General features: G+C 43.7%; 1 protein-coding gene across 2 annotated transcripts in view; it reads left to right on the top strand.

Moving 5' to 3' along the window:
- C10H8orf76 (chromosome 10 C8orf76 homolog) overlaps positions 1-9,366 on the top strand; it is a 59,480-nt gene extending 50,114 nt beyond the window's left edge. For both annotated transcript variants that reach the window (XM_068258590.1, XM_068258589.1), the window contains exons 5-6: positions 5,497-5,629; positions 9,114-9,366. In XM_068258590.1, coding sequence (XP_068114691.1) covers positions 5,497-5,629; positions 9,114-9,272 — 292 coding nt within the window. In that variant the 3' untranslated portion in view covers positions 9,273-9,366. The remainder of the gene's footprint in view (positions 1-5,496; positions 5,630-9,113) is intronic.
- The last annotated feature ends 14,391 nt before the right edge of the window (positions 9,367-23,757 follow it).

The following is a 23,757-nucleotide window of genomic DNA, read 5'->3' as shown; positions in this document are numbered from 1 at the left end:
CTGCAATGACACAGGAGGTTATGCCGGATGCCGTGATGCGGAAAAGATGCCAACCGGGAGGTGACGGCGGGGACTCGCGCCGGCGAAGCAGGTAATGTATCTCCGCTGTATTGCGTCGGTCGTCGGGCATTCGAACGCCGCTAACGACGCACTCCCGACCCGAGAAAAATCTTCCGCACAGATGGATCGACGGGAGTCGACGGATTTCAAACGGAAATCCATCGTTCTGTCAGCGGTGTGTGCGGCAATTTCACGGCCGTTTCGATCACTGTGATCGAAACGCCCGTATTTCGGCGGGAAAATCGTTAGTGTATGGACCCCTTAAATGCTGCTAAACAGTTACTTGCGCGCTGCAGTCATGTGACAAGTGGTACAGGGAGAGAAGGGGTTAACCTGACAGATGGAAGTTAAATCACAGTGAAAGAATACCTTGTGGCAGATGAAAGCAAATACCTGTTACTTTCTGGATCACCCTCGTACATTATAAAAACAACAAACAACTTTTTCCCAAAATCACTTTGTCTAACTGAATTCAGAAAAGAAGTGCTGATATTGTTTGTCATCAGTGTTTTCATGGTGTTTTACAGGGTTAATTAATGTGTACCTGATATAAGTAAGGGTAAAGGATTTAAACTTATCGGGAGGCTTTCTCCAGGAACCGGTAGTTGTCATCTCCTCAGTGTCTGTCCAATCCTCTCAGTTCACCCGCAGTCAGCTCTGGTAAAGTTCCTGACTGACCCAGTTAGGGAGTACTGCGCATGCACGGCCCTGGCCATGCGCCTCCTTGGTCGTTCCTCTCTACCTGGGTGCATTCTGTCCCTGCGTAGTTACAAGACTTCATAAGCAGAAAGCTTCTGACAGCGGGATCGCAATTGAGGAGGCACCGCTCTGGTGCCTGTGCAATAGTCGCCGACCTGGGCTGGCAGCAGGAGAACGTAGGGGACTGGACGGACACAGAGGGAGCTGATAGACAACATGAGGTTGGAAGAAGCCCTAGGTAAGTATATATCCTCTTGCTCCCCTCATGACAAGATTACTTTAAGCAGTGCTGTCCATCTTCGTAGTCAGTGGGAGTGTCTAGCAATAGACTTTTCAGCTGGAGGTGGCAGAGCATCAACGTCCTGGCTCTGGAGGGTGGAGCCAAGCACAAACAAAAGAACCTTCCCATAAGAGGTGTGCTGTTGGGTGATCAGCGTTACTTACGTTACCTACCCCCCATACCCCCCATACCCCATCTCTATGGGAATCGCCATGTTCCCCAGGGAGCATGTGCAGTGTGTGGTAGGGATCAATCCATTTCTGATCAGTGAGGGAATAATCTTTTTGCCACATCGGTGGAAATAGTGTGTGGCTACCTCCACTCATTTTAGGAATACTTTAAAGTGTTTGTATTTTTATATACTGTATGGTAGGAAAAACTGAAATCTAGCTGAAACAATTCATGTAATGAATCCTTGCAATGTATAGTGCCTGATGTAAAGGTATTACTTTTCTGGTGTAAAGCAACAGCTACACTTTCATCGCAGGTCAGTTCATGTATGAATTGTGTTTTGAGCCACTTGGATCAGTTCATTTTTCAGCACTGGCAGGTTAGGAGGTGCTCAGTGAGTACAGCAGAATCCCTTCAAAGTAAAGTCCAAAGGACCAGGAAAAGTAGTTTACTATATCTGAATCGGTCATATATTTTATATGTTACGCCAATGAACCCGAAGTGTGGCCACTTCGGGTTCTGGCCGGCCAATGTGCGAAGTGGCCGCAGCGCAGCGGCCAATGTTAGAAATGTTATGTTTACGCCGTCTCGCTGCGGCCACATTTATTACAACTTGCTTAATTTAATTAAATATAGCCGGCGGCTATGTAATAGATGAAGCCGCCGGCTTTCGCACTACAGATGCATTTTCTGGGACCTGATGACTGAGTTTACTATAATGAGATTCTACTGTAGCAGGTACGCTCACTGAACACCCCTTTTAACCCACTGAGAAATTTGACAGTGGCAATACAATTTGGCGAATGATTGATTATGAATGATTTTTCATATGAAGGCTCACAAATGATCGGTTAGAACCACTAATGGACAAACCATTCCAATCGTTCATATTTAGAATAGTTTGTAAACGATAGTTTGTCAAATTGTATTGTTAGTGGCCACCTTTAATGATTATGAAAAAAGGCGCTAAGTGCCATCACTCTAAATTTAGCTTGGTAATCTGCAATCATGCAATCTTTATTGAAAAGGTAGAAAAACCGATCAGGGAACACATACAATCATTTCAAATTGAATGGCGGAGCGCTCCTTTCACCACTCCATAGCCAAACACACCGACCACTCACCCTCACGCCGGTACCGGCATGCACACACAATCCGGTGTTATCCTCATTAGCGGTAACACAGTGTCAGAGTCAGACTCTGGCCGGAAATGTGCAGCTCAGAGCTGTAAGCCTGAGCCTGACTCGTGGTAGCTGCCGGGAAGTATAGACATAGTAACTTGCCTCCCCCAGGATCCAGACGCTGGCGCCATTCTTCTTCTGGTCCTTGGGGGCTCTGGATCCCTCTGGTGCAGTGTTTCTCAAACCTGTCCTTGTGACTCCCTGGGTCCACACTAGACCCGTTTGCAGGACGGACATTGCAGTCCGGATCAGGGGAAGTACCCACCGTACTGAAAACTGATGAAAGTGCATCAGTTTTGCATCAGTTTCCGTTCAGGTTTTTCCCTGACAGAAAACGTCTCTATCATTAGGAAGGAGTGGGAGGATTTTTTGGGCCAATCATAAAGCTCAGGCTATCCGTTTTCACATCCGTTTTTTGCATGTGGAGCTGGAGATGCGTTTTCTCATTGCTTTCACTACCCCTGCGTGTATCCGTGGTCCTGATCCGTTGCGTGAAAATGCAGCAGGTCCGGACCTTCCGTTTAGGTTTTGAAAACGGATCCCCGCAAACGCAGACGGATCCGTTTTTTACTTGGGTGAGGCTGGCTGCTATTTTAAACATTAGTATCCGGGACTCCGTTTTTCATCAGGTTTGAAAAACACAGCCACGGATACGTTTCCGGACCTAGTGTGGACGCAGCCTGTGCAGGTTTTGCAGGCAACCTCATCTATGCACAGGTGGGGTAATTCGTGTCTCAGCTACATGGCATCCTCCTAGCTGAGATAATGATTACACCACCTGTGCATAGGTGAGGCTGCCTGCAAAACATGCACCGTTGCGGAGTCAGGACAGGTTTCAGAAACACTGCTCTGGTGAGATAGCCATCTGTCCTCATGACAGTTGGCAATCTCACTATAGGGGTACAGCACCACCCGGTGGATGGAGGGAGAATTACAATGCTGGATCCAGGGAATGTGAGAAATGTGCAGGACTGCTGCAGATCTCTGTGCGGTATGACTTTTTCCTGCTTTTAGGGTCTAAAAGCTTGTGAAAAAATTGCACCACTTTTAGACCCTAAAATCTGGAAGTATTCATACCGCCAGGGAGGTTAAGGCAGTGGTTAGGACCTTCCCCACTTGCGCGTCACTTGCAATACATGTGATGTGACTGTGCATTGCTCTCCAATGCTCACCGATGTTTGGGCAGAATCGCATTTCACAATGAACTGCGTTTCTGCACTGAAGCACAACACATGGTTGTAAACATCAGAAGATGCAGTCTATGCACTTCTGAGTTCTTGCGTGATGCACACACACTGCATTGCTGAAAACACAACCAGCAACTCACAGGTGGGGAAGGGGCCTTCGTTGTGCCACTTTGTTGTTCTGCATTGAAAACAGAACAGCACTTACGAAAACTCATACTGATAGAAATATCAGACATATATTAAGTCCCTGCAGAGACAGTTAAATAACTTCATCTGGGAACACAAGAAAATCAGAATCAGCAATAAAATCCTCTCTCTCCCAATAGACAGAGGAGGTGCTGGTCTTCCAAATCTAAAACTGTACTACTATGCTTCGCAGCTCCTCAGAATAATAGACTGGACAACTCACCCAATACAAAAAGACTGGGTACACATAGAACATGAAATATGCGGGACTCATTTAGGAGGGCTTCCGTGGTTGAGCACCACGCCACCCAATAACACAAAATTGGACCACCCCTTCATACTAGCCTCCAAATCAGCTTTCATTGCTTGCTGCAACCAATATAAAATCTCTTCCCTGAGGGGACCCATGACTCCCATACTAGGCAACCCCCACTTCCCCCCGGGTAATGACTCTCTATACCTAAAAACCTGGGCAGAATCAGAACTACCCAGAGTTCACCACTTCACCACCAAAGGTATCCCTAAAAAACAGGAAGAAATCAAACATCCCATATCTGACCAACCAATCCCCACATGGACGTTTTTCCAATTACGCCACTTTCTTAACTCTAAGCAAATTAAAGGTACAACAAAGACCATTCTAACACAATTCGATATGAGATGTGTCTCAAAAGGAGTAAAGAGGCACTCACTCTCTTGGCTTTACAACTTGCTAATATACGCATTGCCGGTCTCAGAAACACCTGCTAAAAATATTGGAACAATTCTCTAGAATCACCGCTCTCAGATGAACAATGGAACACAATCTACCTCAACGCCCATAAATCTACCAGATGCGCCAGAAATAAAGAACAAAATTATAAGTTCTTAACCAACTGGTATAGAACTCCTCAAAAGCTCCACAAATTCGCACCTAACATCCCTAACTCATGTTGGCGTTGTGAAAATGGCCCTGGTGACCTACTCCACCTAGCTTTTACCTGCCCGTTACTAGAAGGCTTTTGGAAAGAGGTCCATAGGATAAGCCAACAAATATCGGGACTCACAATACCATTCCTTCCAGATACCTACCTACTACACAACTCACCAATCTCTCCTACTCAATACAAAAAATCGATACTCCCACACCTGATCACAGCAGCCAGAGCAACTATCCCTGCACTTTGGAGAACTAAAACCATTCCCACACTGAAACATTGGTTCTCAAGGGTAGAAAGAACAAGGGAACTGGAAGAAATGGTCTTAACAGCTCACGAACAAGTTGATAAAATCTCTAAGATATGGGCTTGCTGGTATGATTTCACAGACTCTGCCGAATTCAAAAACATAATGTCTTAAAAGAGTGTAACGAGGGCGCCCGTACGACCTCCCACCACCACAGGAATACTTCATGAACTCTTTTTCTAACTTTTACTCTATCCTCTCTTTCTCATTTCTTAATCTCTCATCTCCTCAGCATACCCCTAACAATAATCCTCTATTCACCCCACTATAACCACTCATTCAGCACTTACTTACTTTTCTAAACAGTTAGGCTTAACAGGTCTTGTCAACTCAAGAACGCTGTAGCTGTATAATGCTGTATGATTGACAAACTTGTAATGTTGAAATGTTGACTTGTTTTTATTATGCTTCTTTAAATAAAACATATTGGAAAAGAAAAGAAATATCAGACATATGCTTTACACTTGGAAGTGTAGTGGTTTCAGCCACTTTTATTTGTTTCTTGTAGAATTCTCCTACAGTTTATCAAATCCCAGCATGCCTCTTTTGTCCTGGACCATAATCGTAAAACCCAAGATTACATAGAGGAACAATTACATCAGATTGGACTCACGGAAGAGTCTAAAACTCTAATCACAAATGTAAGTGCAGATATTTATATGCATGAGGAATGTCTTGACCGTCTTGTATGTTCATGTTTGTGCATGGAATCTCTGTCTGCCTTCCCAAGTATAAACCAGAGCTTTTTAACCCTTCCATTCACTTTCACTAGCTTTATACAGTAAGCCATCAGCAACATACCACTGGTAACAGTGCTGTCAGCATTGACTATAAAGATTTAAATAAGAACTCATTATACATGAGTAAAGTTTTATAGCCATAACTGCAGCTACAGGTATCAGTAGTTCTGAAGTACCAGTCATTTTTCTTTCCATCTCTGCATATTGCCACTTTACGCGTGCAAAATAGATTGAATAGAGGAGAAACTCTTGGCTACAGTGCACGTGAAGTTTAGTTCATCTATTGAGCTTTTAATGTCGTCTTTTAGAAGGGCAGGGCTCTCTCACCCTTTTGTGTCTTGGAATTTGTTACACATTTTATTCACAATGTTACTTTTGCCACTGCTATTACCAATTCTGTATTTTGTATTGATTCTGTATTTTGTATATTTGTGTATACCATTGTATTAGTATGTACCCCATGTTTGGTTTTTGCTTTGTATAGTGCCACAGAATATGTTGGCACTTTATAAATCAACAAGCAAACCCAAGCGCGTTTAAAAAACGGGCTCTAGGTCTGTTTTCTCGCCACTGCTCCTCGCCTGTTACTGCACATGTGCGCACACGCACCGCACACCCAGCCGCCCACTCACACTCCCGCCCGGCTCCCTGGCCCTGTCTTCCTGTCTCTGTGAGGCTGGGTCTGTGCTGCGCACATGCGCAGTAGCAAAAAGCAAGGACCCAGCTACACAGGGACAGTGTGATGCAGGGACACGGGTTTTATTATAGAGGATAATGACTTAGGGGGAAAAAAGTAAATACCTCAGTAGTGAGAAGGTTCTGGATGCTCCAATGGCTTCCCTGATCCTCCTCCACTGCTCGCCAGGGACGCTCTTCTTCTTCCTAGCCACGCTTCCATGCATTTACAAAGGTCTGTGTGTAGTCGGATTCGCACAAACCTCCTGTGTGGATTGCGATTACCCAAAGGAGGCGGGTTCCACTTCCTCAGCAATGCAAGGAACAAGTGCGGGTCCTCAAAGTTCAGTAGCTTTTATTGAACACAAGTGTCATGGATGCTATAAACAGTTGTCTCTAAAGCACACGTGTCCTCTTCATCAGTGAACAAACATATGTTGTTCAGTGATGAAGAGGACCTGTTTGTTCTTAAAACAGCTCTGTTTACACCATCCATGACACTTGTATTCATCAATAAAAGCTACTGAACTTTGAGGATAGCGTGTTAATGCCTCCATCCGTGTACGAGCACAGCCACAAGTAGGAAAAAGATGTGCGCAATCGGCGTCTGCACAGTGCGGCCGCGCTTGTACACGCAGGGGAGTGGCCAAGAGAAACGTATTCCACAGTATTATTGAATATGTTTAGAGGGACCGAGTGCAGGAATGGGGAAAATCGGGAAAGTCCAAAGCTTTTTTTTTTCTCTCTCTTCAGTTCTGATATGTTTTAACGAATAAAAGCTATGTTGTTTTTTGTTTTTTTTTAACTGTGCCCCTTGTGTCATTATGTTTATGCATAATGACACAGTATGTGCACAATATTTTATAGACAATCTTGTTATAGTAAACTGCTGGCTATAGTAAACTCAAACCCCTGGTCCCAAACATGTGCCTCTTTAAATATCCAATATATGACAAATCCTGATAAATACATTTTTGATATAGTAAACTACTTGGCCAGGTCCCTTGGAGTTTACTATAAAAAGATACGACAGTATTATTCATTATTAGCTTTGTTTTTCAAATGGAGCTGTTTCGTTACACATGTTGGAACATTTGCTAGGCTGGCTAAATCCATCAACATTGGCTCCTGTATGACCTACACTAACACCGTACCCTATATAATACTGAGAGAACATATTCTGTGTCAAACCTGATTGGCAGCACACACCCGGACTCCTTACCTGAAAGGAAGCCCATACAGCATGCATCTCAACCAGCTAGGAGCTATGGGCATTGCACTCGCAGCATTTACACAGTGCCAGGCCACAGTTTCCAGTCTCCTCAGCGTTTTAGAAATGTGTGTGCATTTTTTTGCATTAAAATTTACATTTGCGAATTTTCACATGCAGGTTTCCTAAGCATTTGAAAATTTGCATACAAATGCACATTTTTATGCAAAAATGCATGCGGAGAAACAGAACCCTACCTTAGAACTGCTGGATGAGCCTGACTCATCCATAATGGTTTCAGTTATTTTTCCCTAAACGAGTCAGGCTCCTCCATACCATCAGGGTGGTTAAAGAGGAGCTGTCAGCCATACTATCTCAGGAAAAAAAAGTTTTTGATTTTAGTGATTTTTCTACAGTAAAAAAAAAAGAGAAAATCATTATTAGCATTTCCCATTTTGACTGTGGCTATTTTGAAGCCAATCCTGATGTCATTTCTTCCCTCACTCTCCTGTATCTGATTTGCCCACCCTTCACTAAAGAAAGTGCATTGTTTCAGCATGAGAAATATTGGCCAGAGAGGAACAGAGGTGTGGGAGGGGAAAACAGGAGGGGAAGAGGCTTCATCCAATCAGGCTGCATTAGTTAAAGGGGCTCTACAGCGAAAAACTAAAATTTAAAATATGTGCAAACATATACAAATAAGAAGTACATTTTTTCCAGAGTAAAATGAGACATACATTACTTTTCTCCTATGTTGCTGTCACTTACAGTAGCTAGTAGAAATCTGACAGAAGTGACAGGTTTTGGACTAGTCCATCTCTTTCTAGGGGATTCTCAGGGATATATTTATTTTCAAAAGCACTTAGTGAATGCCAGTTGCTCTGTCCAACTGCCAAAAAACTGTGTAGGAAGCAGGGAAGCTGGCCAGCATCATTGTTTAAATCCTTTTTAGGGAAAATCTTTATAAAGAATAAAAGCCTTGCTGAGAATCCCCTATGAAGAGATGGACAAGTCCAAAACCTGTCACTTCCATCAGATTTCTACTGCTTACTGTAAGTGACAGCAACATAGGAGAAAAGTAATTTATGGCTCATTTTACTCTGAAAAAATGTATTTCTTATTTGTATATGTTTGCACATATTTTAAATTTTATAGTTTTTTTGCTGTAGTGCCCCTTTAAGTTTGAGGGGGAAGTAGTGAAGCAACAAGGACAACCCAGCATGCCATGCAACTTCCTTTTTGTGTACCAAATAAGAGTAAGGTAAACTGGGGTAATAGTAATTTTAATTTTTGGCCTGGTTAGCATCCTTATTTACCAGATAAACGTAAAGAATTGATTTTCGATTTTTATGCCAACAGTTACACTTTAAAAAGGTGTAGATCACAAATGTTATTCATCGCCCAATGCAAACAAATGTCAAGAGTTCTGCTTTAAACCAGAATACTGTAGCAGTGATTTTCACCTGCCAACTGACAACCCTTTTTTCTGTCTGTTTTTAGGTTATGAGTGAGGATCTTCTGGCAGACCGAATACCAGAAGAGGGACAGACGGATGCCAAAACTACTCAGACATTAAGTTCTTTTGTAATGCCAACTGCTGCCGAGTTCAAAGAAAAGTGGTTTCAGAAGATTCGCGTCTTGCTTTCCATCCATAAATAAGTTATTGGGGTGATTCACCTGAAGGGAAATGCGGTGAATCTTCCACTTACTTTAAATGTCCATTCATATGAAAAGAAATTCCATTTTATATAAATTCTCTGCATCTGATATTATTCCATGTGAACAGTAACACTTGCATCTTACTATCTTTCAAATACAAAATCCAGCTATCAGATCGCTCCAGCCAACATTAATGGCTGGGTCATGTTATCTATGTGAGCTGAGATTGTACTTTAAAGTGTTAGTTGGGTGCTTAAATGGAGCCTTGATGAATAATGCAATGTACTTGCATTACTGATTTTAGCTCTGTTTTACAATACTAACACTTCACCTCCAGTATGTACATTACAAGCTGTTACTCTGTGCTTACACTGATTGTAAACTAGCTGGAGTGTGTGTTCATCCTTGCTTCAAATTTTGAAGCTTTCTAAACTGTTCCTCAAAGCTTCTATTTTGGTTTCCTGCACTTCTGTTTGTCTGCTCTGCTCATCATCCTTTTGCAGCTCTTATAAGTACTTCATTGACTTAGAAGTATGACAAAAACATTTTTTTTCCTGTAAATGGAAGCTTATTACATTACTGATCGTTTTGAATCTCATTTTAGAACAGTTTAGCTATGTTTAAGCATAGCAGCGTCAACACTAATTTGTTTTTCCCCCCTTCCTCTGTGCGATAATGTAGTGAATGCCAGTCACCTATATATGTGTTTGTCTTTAAAATACAGAAGTTACAAGTTTTGCCCAGTCTGTTATAAGATCCATGAACAATGTCGCATGGTCCAGACGTTGGGGCTGGTGATATTTGTGGCAGTGATATGTCACGTTCTGCTTTTAAATGTATAACCTGGCCGCCCGCTCACACGCCCGCCTAGCTCCCTGGCCCCGTCCCTGTCCTATCTGTGTGAGGCTGGGTCTGTGCTGCGCACATGCGCAGTAGCAAAAAGCATGGACCCAGCTGCACAGAGACAACTGTCCCTGCTGTACGCAGGGACAGTTGCCTATTATTATATAGGATGTTGTTATTCTAAATGAAAGGACTAGTATGAGAAATGTCAAATTTAAAGTGTTTTTACAATACATATGTATGTTTATCCCATTATCCCAGAGTGAAATGCACTCCAAACTACGTATTTCTTATGTAGCTTTCATAGGTATTATTAATTTGATGGCCATGAATCTTTGACTATTTTGTGACTAGTCTATCTCCTTTTTCTCAATGTTTCATTTATGTTTTTAAATGCACTCCCTGGCAAAGAATAATACCAAGATACCTGTTGGACTCCTTACTTGTGTGCCACTATTCTGCCAGTCAGGGAGTGCTTTTGAAAATGGAGGAAGCCTTGAGAATTCTCCTACCTGGAAATGTGCTAGGCCAACACCTGTTGGTAGCTGGTTTAGAACTGTCAGATTACGAACACTGTAAGTGACAGCTACACAGGAAGTCAGTTACTGTACATTTACCTTGGGACAAGGTGTACATATGGGAGATAGGTTGCATGTGTTTTTTGCATTCTGGTAAAGGCACAATGCAAATTAAGTCTGGAGTGTTGCCAACGCCAGTGTTTTTATTTGTGCTGCACAGGGTTTTACAATATTAAAAGAAAAACATAAACAAAAACCTGTCTACTAGATGTATGATTAACTAAAACTGAGATGAGGTGAGAATCCTCACATGTGGGGCAAACCTACTGTTTATCCCAAATGAAAAAAACACAAGCCAGTCTTTTTCTCAGCATTTTCTTTTAGGCCCAGTGCACACTGGGCGGATCCGCCGGCCGCATCCGCATCAGCATCCGTGTGGCTAATGTATCTCTATGGGCTGGTGCACACCGGCGGTTTGAGGTTTTTAGCAAGCCGCAAACGTGCCTCTTGCTGCACGTTTGCGGTTTGCTTAAAACCTCAAACCGCCGGTGTGCACCAGCCCATAGAGATACATTAGCCACGCGGAGGCGGCCGGCGGATCACATACAAAATTTTTTCTCCTGCGTTTTCTCCTAGGTGATATTTTCACAACTTGTTAAAAAATACCTTTTAAGCCACCAGCAGGCAAGCAAGTACTCAAACTGTACAACAAACTGTCGTAAACCTATCTATTTATTTGCCTGCTCCCTTTGAAGGCCCGTTTTATGCTCATAAGGCAGCCGATAACAGCAGCCTAAGCTGGGTTAGTGGTCTGTCTGCCCATCCGCATACCTGCAGAACACGTTGTCGGCTACACAGCTGACACATGTCTGTAAGTGCTGGCCAGCGATGCCACCTAAGGGGATCAGGTCCTGATCCCCATGGGCGACTAAAGTCAAGAGGTGTGTACCCACCATAAGGGAGTCTGAAGCCATGTGAGAAAAAAATAAATAAATAAACCAGATACCTAAGGAGATGGAAGGCTCTGGGTCCTATAGAGCGTTCACGCTTCTCTCACGGTCCACACATTCCAGCGCAAGATCCCCTGTTAGCAGCCTCTCACTGATGGGTAGGAGACTGCTCTCTGCCGCTGTGGGTGGCTCTGGGTGCCTGAATGCTCCCAAAGATGGACTGCTCTATACTGCGCATGAACGAGCATGCTCTCTCACGTATGTGCAGTACAGAGCCACCAGTCTTCATGGGCACTCGGGCACCAGAAGACTGCCGTAGCCTCCTATTTGATAGGCATATCCTGTACTGGAACAGGAAGGCTCTATAGGAGCCAGAGCCTTCCCTCTCCTTAGGTGAGGCGTTTTTTTTCTTTTTCCATAGGGCTTCAGACTCACTAAGTCTGCTATACCCATTGTTCTGATGCTGTGGGAAAACAAGGAAACCTTGCATGGCTGTCTACCGATGACCATCAACAGGGTTGGTGGGATGTGTGTAACTTTGTACTATTGCATGTCAGTGTACCATACTGTAATTATAAAACATGTTACCATGTTTTTTTTTCTATCTTGTTTATGCATATTTGCTTTATATACAATAAAACTGATAAATAAAACGGCACTGCTCTTCTACTCTGATTAAACATTGGTTATAAAAGATTTGTAGATGCAAGTTATATATAAAAATGTCATGTTTTTTTTTTGTTTTAAAGCTTTGAGTACCTCAACCGCTTAACATCCAAGGATTTTTTTACCCTAATGGACCAGAGCAAGTTTTACCTGTCAGCACTCCTCCCTTTTATTTGCCAATAACTTTATTACAACTTATTACACCAAAATTATCTATGCTTTGTTTTTTCGCCACCAATTAGGCTTTCTTTGGGTAATACATATTGCTAAGAATTATTTTATTCTAAATGCATTTTAATGGGAATAATACCAAAAAAAAATCATTTCTCATTTTCAGCCATTATAGTTTTAAAATAAAACATGCTACCATAATTATCCACTTCACAACTGAGGGGTTTTACCCCTTGAGCACCAGGGCAATTTTCACCTTTCGGCGCTCCTTCCATTCATTTGTCTATAACTTTATCATTACTTATCGCAATTAAATTAACTATATCTTGTTTTTTTCACCACCAATTAGGCTTTCTTTAGGTGGGACATTATGCCAAGAATTATTTTATTCTAAATGTGTTTTAATGGTAAAATAGGAAAAAATGTGGGAAAAAATATTTTTTTTTCAGTTTTCGGCCTTTATAGTTTTTAAATAATGCATGCTACTGTAATTAAAACCCATGAAAGGTATTTGCCCTTTTGTCCCGGTCATAAAACAGTTTAAATTATGTCTCTATCACAATGTTTGGCGCCAATATTTTATTTGGAAATAAAGGTGCATTTTTTCTTCAGTTTTGCGTCCATCCCTAATTACAAGCCCATAGTTTATAAAGTAAGTGTTAAACCCTCTTGACATAAATATTTAAAAAGTTCAGTCCCTAAGGTAACTATGTATTTTTTTTTATTTTTATTTTTTTAATTACAAAAAAAAATAAATTGGGGCGTGTGGGAGGTAATGAGTTAATTTTTAATGTTTAACTAATGTATTTGTATATGAAAAATGCTTAAGGGTGTAGTTTTACTCTTTGGCCACAGTGAGTTTTTGTTTATGCGACCTGCAAGCGTACAGGAAGTACGCTTGCAGGAAGTTCAGGGAGGCTGGGGAACTTTTTTTTTTTCACAATGTTCGCGCTGCTTTTCGTAGAACCCCGGCATAGTATGGCTGATCCTACTGCTTTAAATTATGTCCCTATTACAATGTATGGCGACAATATTTTATTGCACTGTTTAACCACCCTGGCGTTCTGATTAAATCGCCAGGGTGGCTGCGGGAGGGTTTTTTTTAAATAAAAAAAAAACTATTTCATGCAGCCAACTGAAAGTTGGCTGCATGAAAGCCCACTAGAGGGCGCTCCGGAGGCGATCTTCCGATCGCCTCCGGCGCCCAGAATAAACAAGGAAGGCCGCAATGAGCGGCCTTCCTTGTTTTGCTTATATCGTCGCCATAGCGACGAGCGGAGTGACGTCATCGACGTCAGCCGACGTCCTGACGTCAGCCGCCTCCGATCCAGCCCTTAGCGCTGGCCGGAACTTTTTGTTCTGGCTGCGCAGGGCTCAGGCGGCTAGGGGGGCCCTCTTTCGCCGCTGCTCGCGGCGAATCGCCGCAGAGCGGCGGCGATCAGGCAGCACACGTGGCTGGCAAAGTGCCGGCTGCGTGTGCTGCACTTTATTTGATAAAAATCGGCCCAGCAGGGCCTGAGCGGCAGCCTCCGGCGGTGATGGACGAGCTGAGCTCGTCCAGACCGCTCAGGAGGTTAAATGATGTCCCTATTACAATGTATGGCGACAATATTTTATTTGGAAATATAGGTGTAATTTTTCTGTTTTTTGTGCCCAGTCCATAATTCCAAGCCCTTATGTAGTAAAATACTGTCATGAAATACATAATAATAAAAAAAAGCTTATTCCCTAAGGGCCCTTTTCCACCAGCGCGTTTGCGCTGGCTGAATCGCAAAAACGCAAACCGCTAGCGATTTTACAATCGCTACGGTTTGCTTTTTAACATAGGAATCGCGGTAGGTCATTTCCACTACCGCGATTCGTTTTTTTACTCGATCGCGCCGCGGAGCGACTTTTGCCGCGATTTTGCTATGCAGTGCATAGCATAGCAAAATCGCGGCCGCGAACGTCGGGGAATCGCCGCTAATTGTGATTCAGCAATCGCTAGCGTTCAGCGTGAACGCTAGCGATTGCTAGTGGAAAAGGGCCCTTAGGCAACTATTTATGTATTTTTGTAACTGTTTTTTTTGTGTGTGTTGGGGGGGCAGCTTTGGAAGGGATTAATTATATACATTTTTAATCATAAGTATACGGTGTGTGTGTGTGTGTGTGTGTGTGTACACCGCATTGAAAAGTCCTGGAGCCATTAAGAGGCTCCAGCAGGACATTTTTTAATGTAGCAGCTTGCCTCTAAGAGGTTAAAGGACCACTATTGCAAACATTTTTGAACTTTAAAATGCATGCTTATAATAAGTACATTTCTCCCAGAGTAAAATGCACTATAAATTACCTTTTTCCTAAGTTGCTGTCACTTGCAGTAGGTAGTAAAAATTTGTCAGATATGATAGATTTTGGACTAGTCAATCTCCTCATGGGAGAGTCTCTGTATATCCTTTATTCTTTCAAACAGCACTTACTAGAAATTATCTATACAAAGATGTAGGCCCGGCCTCTACTCATGGACTAGTGGACTAGTCCAAAATCTGTCAGATTTTTACCACCGAATGTACAATCACCTAAAGGATTATTAGAAACACCTGTTTAATTTCTCATTAATGCAATTATCTAAACAACCAATCACATTGCAGTTGATTCAATGCATTTAGGGGTGTGGTCCTGGTCAAGACAATCTCCTGAACTCCAAACTGAATGTCAGAATGGGAAAGAAAGGTGATTTAAGCAATTTTGAACGTGGCATACAGTGGAGGAAATAATTATTTGACCCCTCACTGATTTTGTAAGTTTGTCCAATGACAAAGAAATGAAAAGTCTCAGAACAGTATCATTTCAATGGTAGGTTTATTTTAACAGTGGCAGATAGCACATCAAAAGGAAAATCGAAAAAATAACCTTAAATAAAAGATAGCAACTGATTTGCATTCATTGAGTGAAATAAGTTTTTGAACCCCTACCAACCATTAAGAGTTCTGGCTCCCACAGAGTGGTTAGACACTTCTACTCAATTAGTCACCCTCATTAAGGGCACCTGTCTTAAAGGGAACCTTAACTGCTGCGGAAAAATAAATTCACTTACCTGGGGGCTTTCCCAAGCCTCCTGCAGCCGTCCTGTGCCCGCGCCGGTCCTTCGGTGCCCTCCGGTCTCCCTCCGCCGCTGAGTTTCGATTTCGGACGACTGCCAGTCGTCCTGGGGCCTCTTCCGCATTCCTTGTCGTAAACTGCAGTAAAGCGCGTCCGCATGACGCCAAACGCGTCATCGCATGACGCCAAACGCGTCATGCGGACGCGCTTTACTGCAGTTTACGACCAGGAATGCGGAAGAGGCCCCAGGACGACTGGCAGTCGTCCGAAATCGAAACTTAGCGGCGGAGGGAGACCGGAGGGCACCGAAGGACCGGCGCGGGCACAGGACGGCTGCAGGAGGCTTGGGAAAGCCCCCAGGTAAGTGAATTTATTTTTCCGCAGCAGTTAAGGTTCCCTTTAACTAGTCACCTGCATAAAAGACACCTGTCCACAGAATCAATCAATCAAGCAGACTCCAAACTCTCCAACATGGGAAAGACCAAAGAGCTGTCCAAGGATGTCAGAGACAAAATTGTAGACCTGCACAAGGCTGGAATGGGCTACAAAACCATTAGCAAGAAGCTGGGAGAGAAGGTGACAACTGTTGGTGCGATTGTTCGAAAAAGGAAGGAGCACAAAATGACCATCAATCGACCTCGCTCTGGGGCTCCACGCAAGATCTCACCTCGTGTGGTGTCATCGGTTCTGAGAAAGGTGAAAAAGCATCCTAGAACTACACGGGAGGAGTTAGTGAATGACCTCAAATTAGCAGGGACCACAGTCACCAAGAAAACCATTGGAAACATTACACCGCAATGGATTAAAATCCTGCAGGGCTCGCAAGGTCCCTCTGCTCAAGAAGGCACATGTGCAGGCCCGTCTGAAGTTTGCCAATGAACACCTGAATGATTCTGTGAGTGACTGGGAGAAGGTGCTGTGGTCTGATGAGACCAAAATAGAGCTCTTTGGCATTAACTCAACTCGCTGTGTTTGGGGGAAGAAAAATGCTGCCTACCACCCCCAAAACACCGTCCCCACCGTCAAGCATGGGGGTGGAAACATTTTGCTTTGGGGGTGTTTTTCTGCTAAGGGCACAGGACAACTTAATGGCATTAACGGGAAAATGGACCGAGCCATGTATCGTGAAATCCTGAACGACAACCTCCTTCCCTCTGCCAGGAAACTGAAAATGGGTCGTGGATGGGTGTTCCAGCACGACAATGACCCAAAACATACAGCAAAGGCAACAAAGGAGTGGCTCAAGAAAAAGCACATTAAAGAGAACCAGAGATGAAGCACCCTCATGTATTTTATTACATTTATCATTGGGAACATGACAGTAAACACCTACCCTGCTTTTAGTTTCATTGTTATCTGCTTACCGTATTTTTCGGAATATAAGACGCACTTTTTCTTCCCCAAAACTGGGGGGAAAAAGTGGGTGCGTCTTATATTCTAAAGGTACGGTATTTGGGCCCCAAAACATACTTACCGGTTCCTGCTGCCGCGATCCTGTCCTCCTCCGTCTGACTGCCGCCATCCAAGGGTCATCCGAGGGTCCCAGCTGTGGTCATCTGAGGGTCCCAGCCATCCCATCCAGAATCACGGCTCTTCATGGTCCCAGTCGCCAGATCGTCTTCACTGCAGACAGCAGCCATGCGGTAATCACGCGCTGCTGCCTCGCCGACATCCTCCATGGTAACGGCGTCCTCTTCCTAGTTATGGTGCCCCCTTCTGTGTGACGAGCGGCGCATGTGCGCCGGGTCACGCATGACTTCAGGCGCACGTGCGCCGGGGTCACGCATGACGTCAGGCGCACATGCGCTGCTCGTCACACAGAAGGGGGCACCGTAACTAGGAAGAGGACGCCGTTACCATGGAGGATGTCGGCGAGGCAGCAGCGCGTGATTACCGCATGGCTGCTGTCTGCAGTGAAGACGATCTGGCGACTGGGACACTGAAGAACCGGGATTCTGGATGGGATGGCTGGGACCCTCAGATGACCCTTGGAAGGTGGCAGTCAGGCGGAGGAGGACAGGATCGCGGCAGCAGGATCAGGTGAGATGCTGCAGGGGCAAAGTGTAGTGTAGTTTGTGTTGGGTGCAGGATTTAGTTAGTGTAGTGTAGTTTGGGTTGGCTGCAGGGGTTAGTTAGTGAAGTGTAGTGGTGTAGTGTAGTTTGGGTTTCTACAGGGGTTACTTAGTGAAGTGTAGTGTAGTTTGGGTTGGCTGCAGGGGTTAGTTCGTGTAGTGTAGTGTAGTGTAGTGTAGTTGGTGGGGGCAGCAGGAGTAAGTGAAGTGTAGTGTAGCAGGATTTAGTGTAGATGAGCAGTTCAGCCTAGATAGAGACAGTTTTGGGGGGTTTAAAGGTCCATAAGACACCCCTGCACCATAGACGCACCTAGGTTTAGTTTTTTTTCCTGATTTTTGCCTTCTAAATCTAGGTGCGTCTTATATGCCGGAGCGTCTTATATTCCGCAAAATATTAGTCTATTAGCAACTGTGATAAGAATCCATCGACTATTCAGTCGAGGTTTGACCTGGAATCATTATAGCTGAGTCACTCTTCTGTGGAGTCCTTTCAAGCCCAAGCCTTCCCCCTCCTGGCTTAGATCTTCTGCTTTGCATACTGAGAGCTGTGATGACTGGGAGGGGCTGCTGCTCCTGAGAGAGAAGCTCTGTGGCTGTAATATGATCCCTGTGTGCTCTGTGTGCACTAGATTCTCATAGGAATGAAACTGCAGTTATTATCAGTGACCCTTCCTACAGGCAGATCATACCAAAATGAAAGCACACAGATGAAAGGCTGCATTTAGCCTAGATAGCAGCCTAGTCTCATATAGCCTAGACAGCACATCCAGAACAACTCATATAACCCGGAAGGAGAAGGGATATGAGCCGGCGGCCATATTTGATTTTTCCTGGAGCAATAATAGATCAACACTAAAAAAGGCACACCAGAGCGGCAAAATTATCAGGTAGAGCATTTATTCTTTACAAGCTATCGACTGATATGTTTATTTTGTGTGAAACGTTCATCTCTGGTTCCCTTTAAGGTCATGGAGTGGCCTAGTCAGTCTCCGGACCTTAATCCAATAGAAAACCTATGGAGGGAGCTCAAGCTCAGAGTTGCACAGAGACAGCCTCGAAACCTTATGCTGCATACACACTTGAGATAAAAGTCTCTGGAAAAGGCAAGATCACAGACCAATTTTACCCCCTTCCATGTAGTATGAGAGCCATACCTTCACAGTCTATTCTATGGAGCTGCACTCCCCATCAGATAAAATCTTTGCAAGATGCTGAACACAAAGATGCCCGTACACATTCAAAAGATCATTATCTGCAAAACATCTCTTCCTGCAATAGATCCATTCTTGCAAAATGCATTCATAGTCTATGAGATCTGCAGATCATCATACACACCTTGTTTAGCAGGCAATCATCTGCAGATCATCTGCAGATCAGATCCACCAGGATGGATTTTCAGATCTGCAGATGATTGCCAGATATGCAGATGAAGTCTGTTAAACAAGGTGTGTATGAGGATCTGCAGATCTCATAGACTATGAATGCATTTTGCAGGAATGGATCTATTGCAGGAAGAGATCTTTTGCAGATAATGATCTTTTGAATGTGTAAGGGCATCTTTGTGTGCAGCATCTTGCAAAGATTTTATCTGATGGGGAGTGCAGCTCCATAGAATAGACTGTGTAGAGTATGGCTCTCATACTACATGGAATGGGGTAAAATTGGTCTGTGATCTTGCCTTTTCCAGAGACTTTTATCTCAAGTGTGTATGCAGCATTAGGGATTTAGAGATGATCTGCAAAGAGGAGTGGACCAACATTCCTCCTAAAATGTGTGCAAACTTGGTCATCAATTACAAGAAACGTTTGACCTCTGTGCTTGCAAACAAGGGTTTTTCCACTAAGTATTAAGTCTTTTATTGTTAGAGGGTTCAAAAACTTATTTCACTCAATAAATTGCAAATTAGTTGCTATCTTTTATTTAAGGTTATTTTTTCGATTTTCCTTTTGATGTGCTATCTGCCACTGTTAAAATAAACCTACCATTGAAATGATACTGTTCTGAGACTTTTCATTTCTTTGTCATTGGACAAACTTACAAAATCAGTGAGGGGTCAAATAATTATTTCCTCCACTGTAGTTGTTGGTGCCAGATGGGCCGGTCTGAGTATTTCACAATCTGCTCAGTTACTGGGATTTTCACGCACAACCATTTTTAGGGTTTACAAAAAATGGTGTGAAAAGGGAAAAACATCCAGTAGGCGGCAGTCCTATGGGCGAAAATGCTTTGTTGATGCTAGAAGTCAGAGGAGAATGCAAGCTGATAGAAGAGCAACGTTGACTGAAATAACCACTCGTTATAACCGAGGTATGCAGCAAAACATTTGTGAAGCCTCAACACACACAACCTTGAGGTGGATGGGCTACAGCAGCAGAAGACCCCACCGGGTACCACTCTTCTCCACTACTACAATAGTAGTAAATGAGCACAAGCTCACCAAAATTGGACAGTTGAAGACTGGAAAAATGTTGCCTGGTCTGATGAGTCTTGATAGAGTCAGAATTTGGCATAAACAGAATGAAAACATGGATTCATCATGCCTTGGTGATGTAATGGTGTGGGGGATGTTTTCTTAGCACACTTTAGGGCCCTTAGTGCCAATTGGGAATCGTTTAAATGCCACGGGCTACCGGAGCATTGTTTCTGACCATGTCCATCCCTTCATGGCCACCATGTACCCATCATTTGATGGCTACTTCCAGCAGGATAATGACCATGTCACAATGCTCTAATCATTTCAAGTTGCTTTCTTGAACATGACAATGAGTTCACCGTACTAAAATGGACCCCACAGTCACCAGATCTCAACCCAATAGAGCAGCTTTGGGATGTGATGGAACGGGAGCTTCGTGCCCTGGATGTGCATCCCACAAATCTCCATCAACTGCAAGATGCTATCCTATCAATATGGGCTAACATTTATAAAAAATGCCAATGCCACGTAGAATTAAGGCAGTTCTGAAGGTGAAAGGGGGTCAAACACCGTATTGGTATTTTGTTCCTAATAATCCTTTAGGTGAGTGTAAGTGACAGTGAAATAGGAAAAAGGTAATTTGTTCATTTTACATTTTTTTGCGTTAATTGTCCTTTAAGGCCTCTTTCACAGTGCCACGTTAAAGTCGCACGTTATTAAATTTTCCAACGCAGACTAACGAGCAGCAATACTAAGTCTATGCGGCATTCACAATGCACACGTTGCATTTGTGTGTAACGTGTAGCGTTATTAGACAGTGCTACATGCTGTGGGTTTAGCAATGAATGACTGCGTTATTTGTGTTGCACATGCTCAATAATGATTTTTCTTTTATGTAATGCTTGTGCCGGTTTCATTCCATCACTGTGCAACGAAAACGGCGCACCAAACGCAGGGCTAAAGAATGCACCATAACGTCCAAGTTATAGTCTACAATGCGTTGCGTTAGGGGCACGTTGTGCGACCTTAAAGGGACACTTAAGTCAAACAAAAAAAATGAGTTTTACTCACCTGGGGCTTCCAATAGCCCCCTGCAGCTGTCCGGTGCCCTCACCGTCTCCCTCCGATCCTCCTGGCCCCTCCGGCAGCCACTTCCTGTTTCGGTGACAGGAGCTGACAGGCTGGGGACGCGAGTAATTCTTCGCGCTCCCAGACACATTAGCACCCTCTATGCTGCTATATGGTATATGATATATGCTATAGCAGCATAGATGGCGCTATTGTGGCCAGGAACGTGAAGAATCACTCGCGCCCCCAGCCTGTCAGCTCCTGTCACCGAAACAGGAAGTGGCTGCCGGCGGGGCCAGGAGGGAGATGGCGAGGGCACCGGACAGCTGCAGGGGGCTATTGGAAGCCCCAGGTGAGTAAAACTCATTTTTTTTTGTTTAAGTGTCCCTTTAACGACGCATCAAATGCAACGTCCCACTGTGAGAGAGGCCTAAAGGAAAAACAAAGTGAAGAGCTAAACAATTGTATCAATCCTCCTACTCCTAAAAATGACTTTTAGATATCCCACATATTTATGTTATGTTTAAAAACTTAAATGTAGCAGATTTCTTGTTTTGTTTCAGCTGAATTTAACAGTCCGTCTCTGTGTCTGAGTGCTCAAATATATGAACTATTTACCTTTTGTTATCCTCTCCTGGCAGAGAACTGGGCTTCCTAGAGCAAAGTATTTTATGGCTGTAATTCCTTATCGGTAGTCCCACTGGGTCCCTACTGGAGAAAAACTGTCAGCTGCATAGTAGAATATTGACTCTTTCAGGCAGAGAAAGAAGAAAAGCATCACAACATATTTGTTTGGCACTGTACATACACGTCTATCTCATGTCACATCACTTAAGGTTCTCTTTAAGTTACATTTCCATAACCCTGTCGTCAAGTTCCGCCAACAGTACTTGTTTTGCAGGAACCACAAACATTCACTGTAGGGGTAATTGGTGTCTCAGCAAAGCTGATATAGAGTATTATAATGAAATGTGTGTAAAGTCCTAATCATACTTAGAACTAGGCTGTGTTGCTTTTTCTCCATTACTGTAAAAGTTAAGAATTCAGGGCTCTACAGGGTGTACGAGAGGAATCGGCGCGGGAGGCTTGGGCGCAGGATACAGCCAGTCTATGGCTGATCCTGCTGCTGCACAAGTCCCGGCCGTGTTAAATACTATTCCCCCTCCAGCAATTCCTGGAAGCCAAATTATTGTGTTTTAAAAGTAACTTCAGCTCCGTCTTCTGACAGCGCGGACGTTACTCACTGCTGCGCCCAGTCTCCTGCGCTGGATTCACTGTGTTCGTCTTCAGGAGTTTCTCTGCAGTCAAACTGTAGCATAATACCTCGTACACATGCGCTAGATGGTTCTCAGCCGTGGCGCCCGGTGAGGGCAGCGTCTCCTGAGAGTCTAGTGTTTGTACAGTGGTCCCCAATGCATCAGCGAGACAGTCACATGACTCCGATATCAGTGCACGAAGTATAGGGCTGCCAGTAGACCAACACAGTTTCCTATTGTTTGTAGAGCCATTTTCTAAAGCCCCTGCTTTCTCCCTATGGACTACAGGGAGGAGGATCACCGGGTCAGCTCTGTGTTTTTGCCTGTCCTCACTCCCAGCTTTTCCTTTACTATTTCATCTGTAACGATGGGATATGGAAAGGAGTTTGGATAGTGAGCGAGGGATTAAAGTGGAACCATAGTGAAACTAACTTAATGAATTAGCTTTTTTTTTTACAATATTAATACATAAATTATTTACTAAGAGGTTGCCCACTGTAAAATCTTTCCTCACCCCAACTTACATTTTGAAATTGATCACAGTTGGCAACATCTTTAGTCCTGCCAGGTGATGTTTGTGCATAGAACTCTCAGAGAGGCCCAGTGCACACCAAAAACCTCCAGCAGATCTGCAAAACACTAGAGGCTTTTGAAGCAGATTTCAGAGCGATTCTAGGCATGTTTAGAGACGTTTTCTAAACATGCCTAGCATTTTTTGGAGTGTTTTTGTGTAGCAGATTACAAATATTGTTACAGTAAAGCTGTTACTGAACAGCTTCTGTAACAAAAACGCCTAGAAAACTGCTCTGATCTAGCGTTTTTCAGAGCAGTTTTCCACTTTCCTATACTTGAACATTGAGGCAGAAACGCCTCCGAAATCTAAAAAATGCTGCAGCCACCGAGTTTGCTTTTGTGGAAAAAACGAACCGCTTTGGTGTGCACCATCCCATTCACTTTCATCAGTTTTCCCACTGCAAGCATTTTAAAAAATGCTCCAGAACCGCTCGCTCCGGTGTGCACCAGCCCTAAATGAACATTCTTCAAAGGGAGATACTGTATGTTTGGCAGTTGGAAACAGACGTTATTTCCCAATACGAAACAAGGTTCACAGACAGGACCTAGGTCCTCGCATCACACTGTGGGCAGGATTTCACTACAATATGAGCCATACAGATGTCCCTGAGGTTCTGTCTTAAAAACTAAAGCTTTCTCATGGGAAAGGAGGTATTGGCTACTGATTTGGGTCAGTTTTAGTGACCGTGACAGTGCAATGCAGAAAAGTCTAAGGGCTCTTTCACACTACAGGCAGCGGTGAAAGGCTAAAACGCTGCGTTTTGGCTGCAGGCGTTTTGAAGGCGTTTTAACGCCTATACATTACAATCAATTGTAATGAGAAACGCCGCGGTAGGCCCAGAAAAAGCGCCTGGGAGCGTTGAAACGCAACGCTCCA

Source organism: Hyperolius riggenbachi, chromosome 10 (assembly GCF_040937935.1).
Source record: "Hyperolius riggenbachi isolate aHypRig1 chromosome 10, aHypRig1.pri, whole genome shotgun sequence".
Taxonomy (NCBI): Eukaryota; Metazoa; Chordata; class Amphibia; order Anura; family Hyperoliidae; genus Hyperolius; species Hyperolius riggenbachi.
This window is presented reverse-complemented; position numbering and strand designations above follow the sequence as displayed.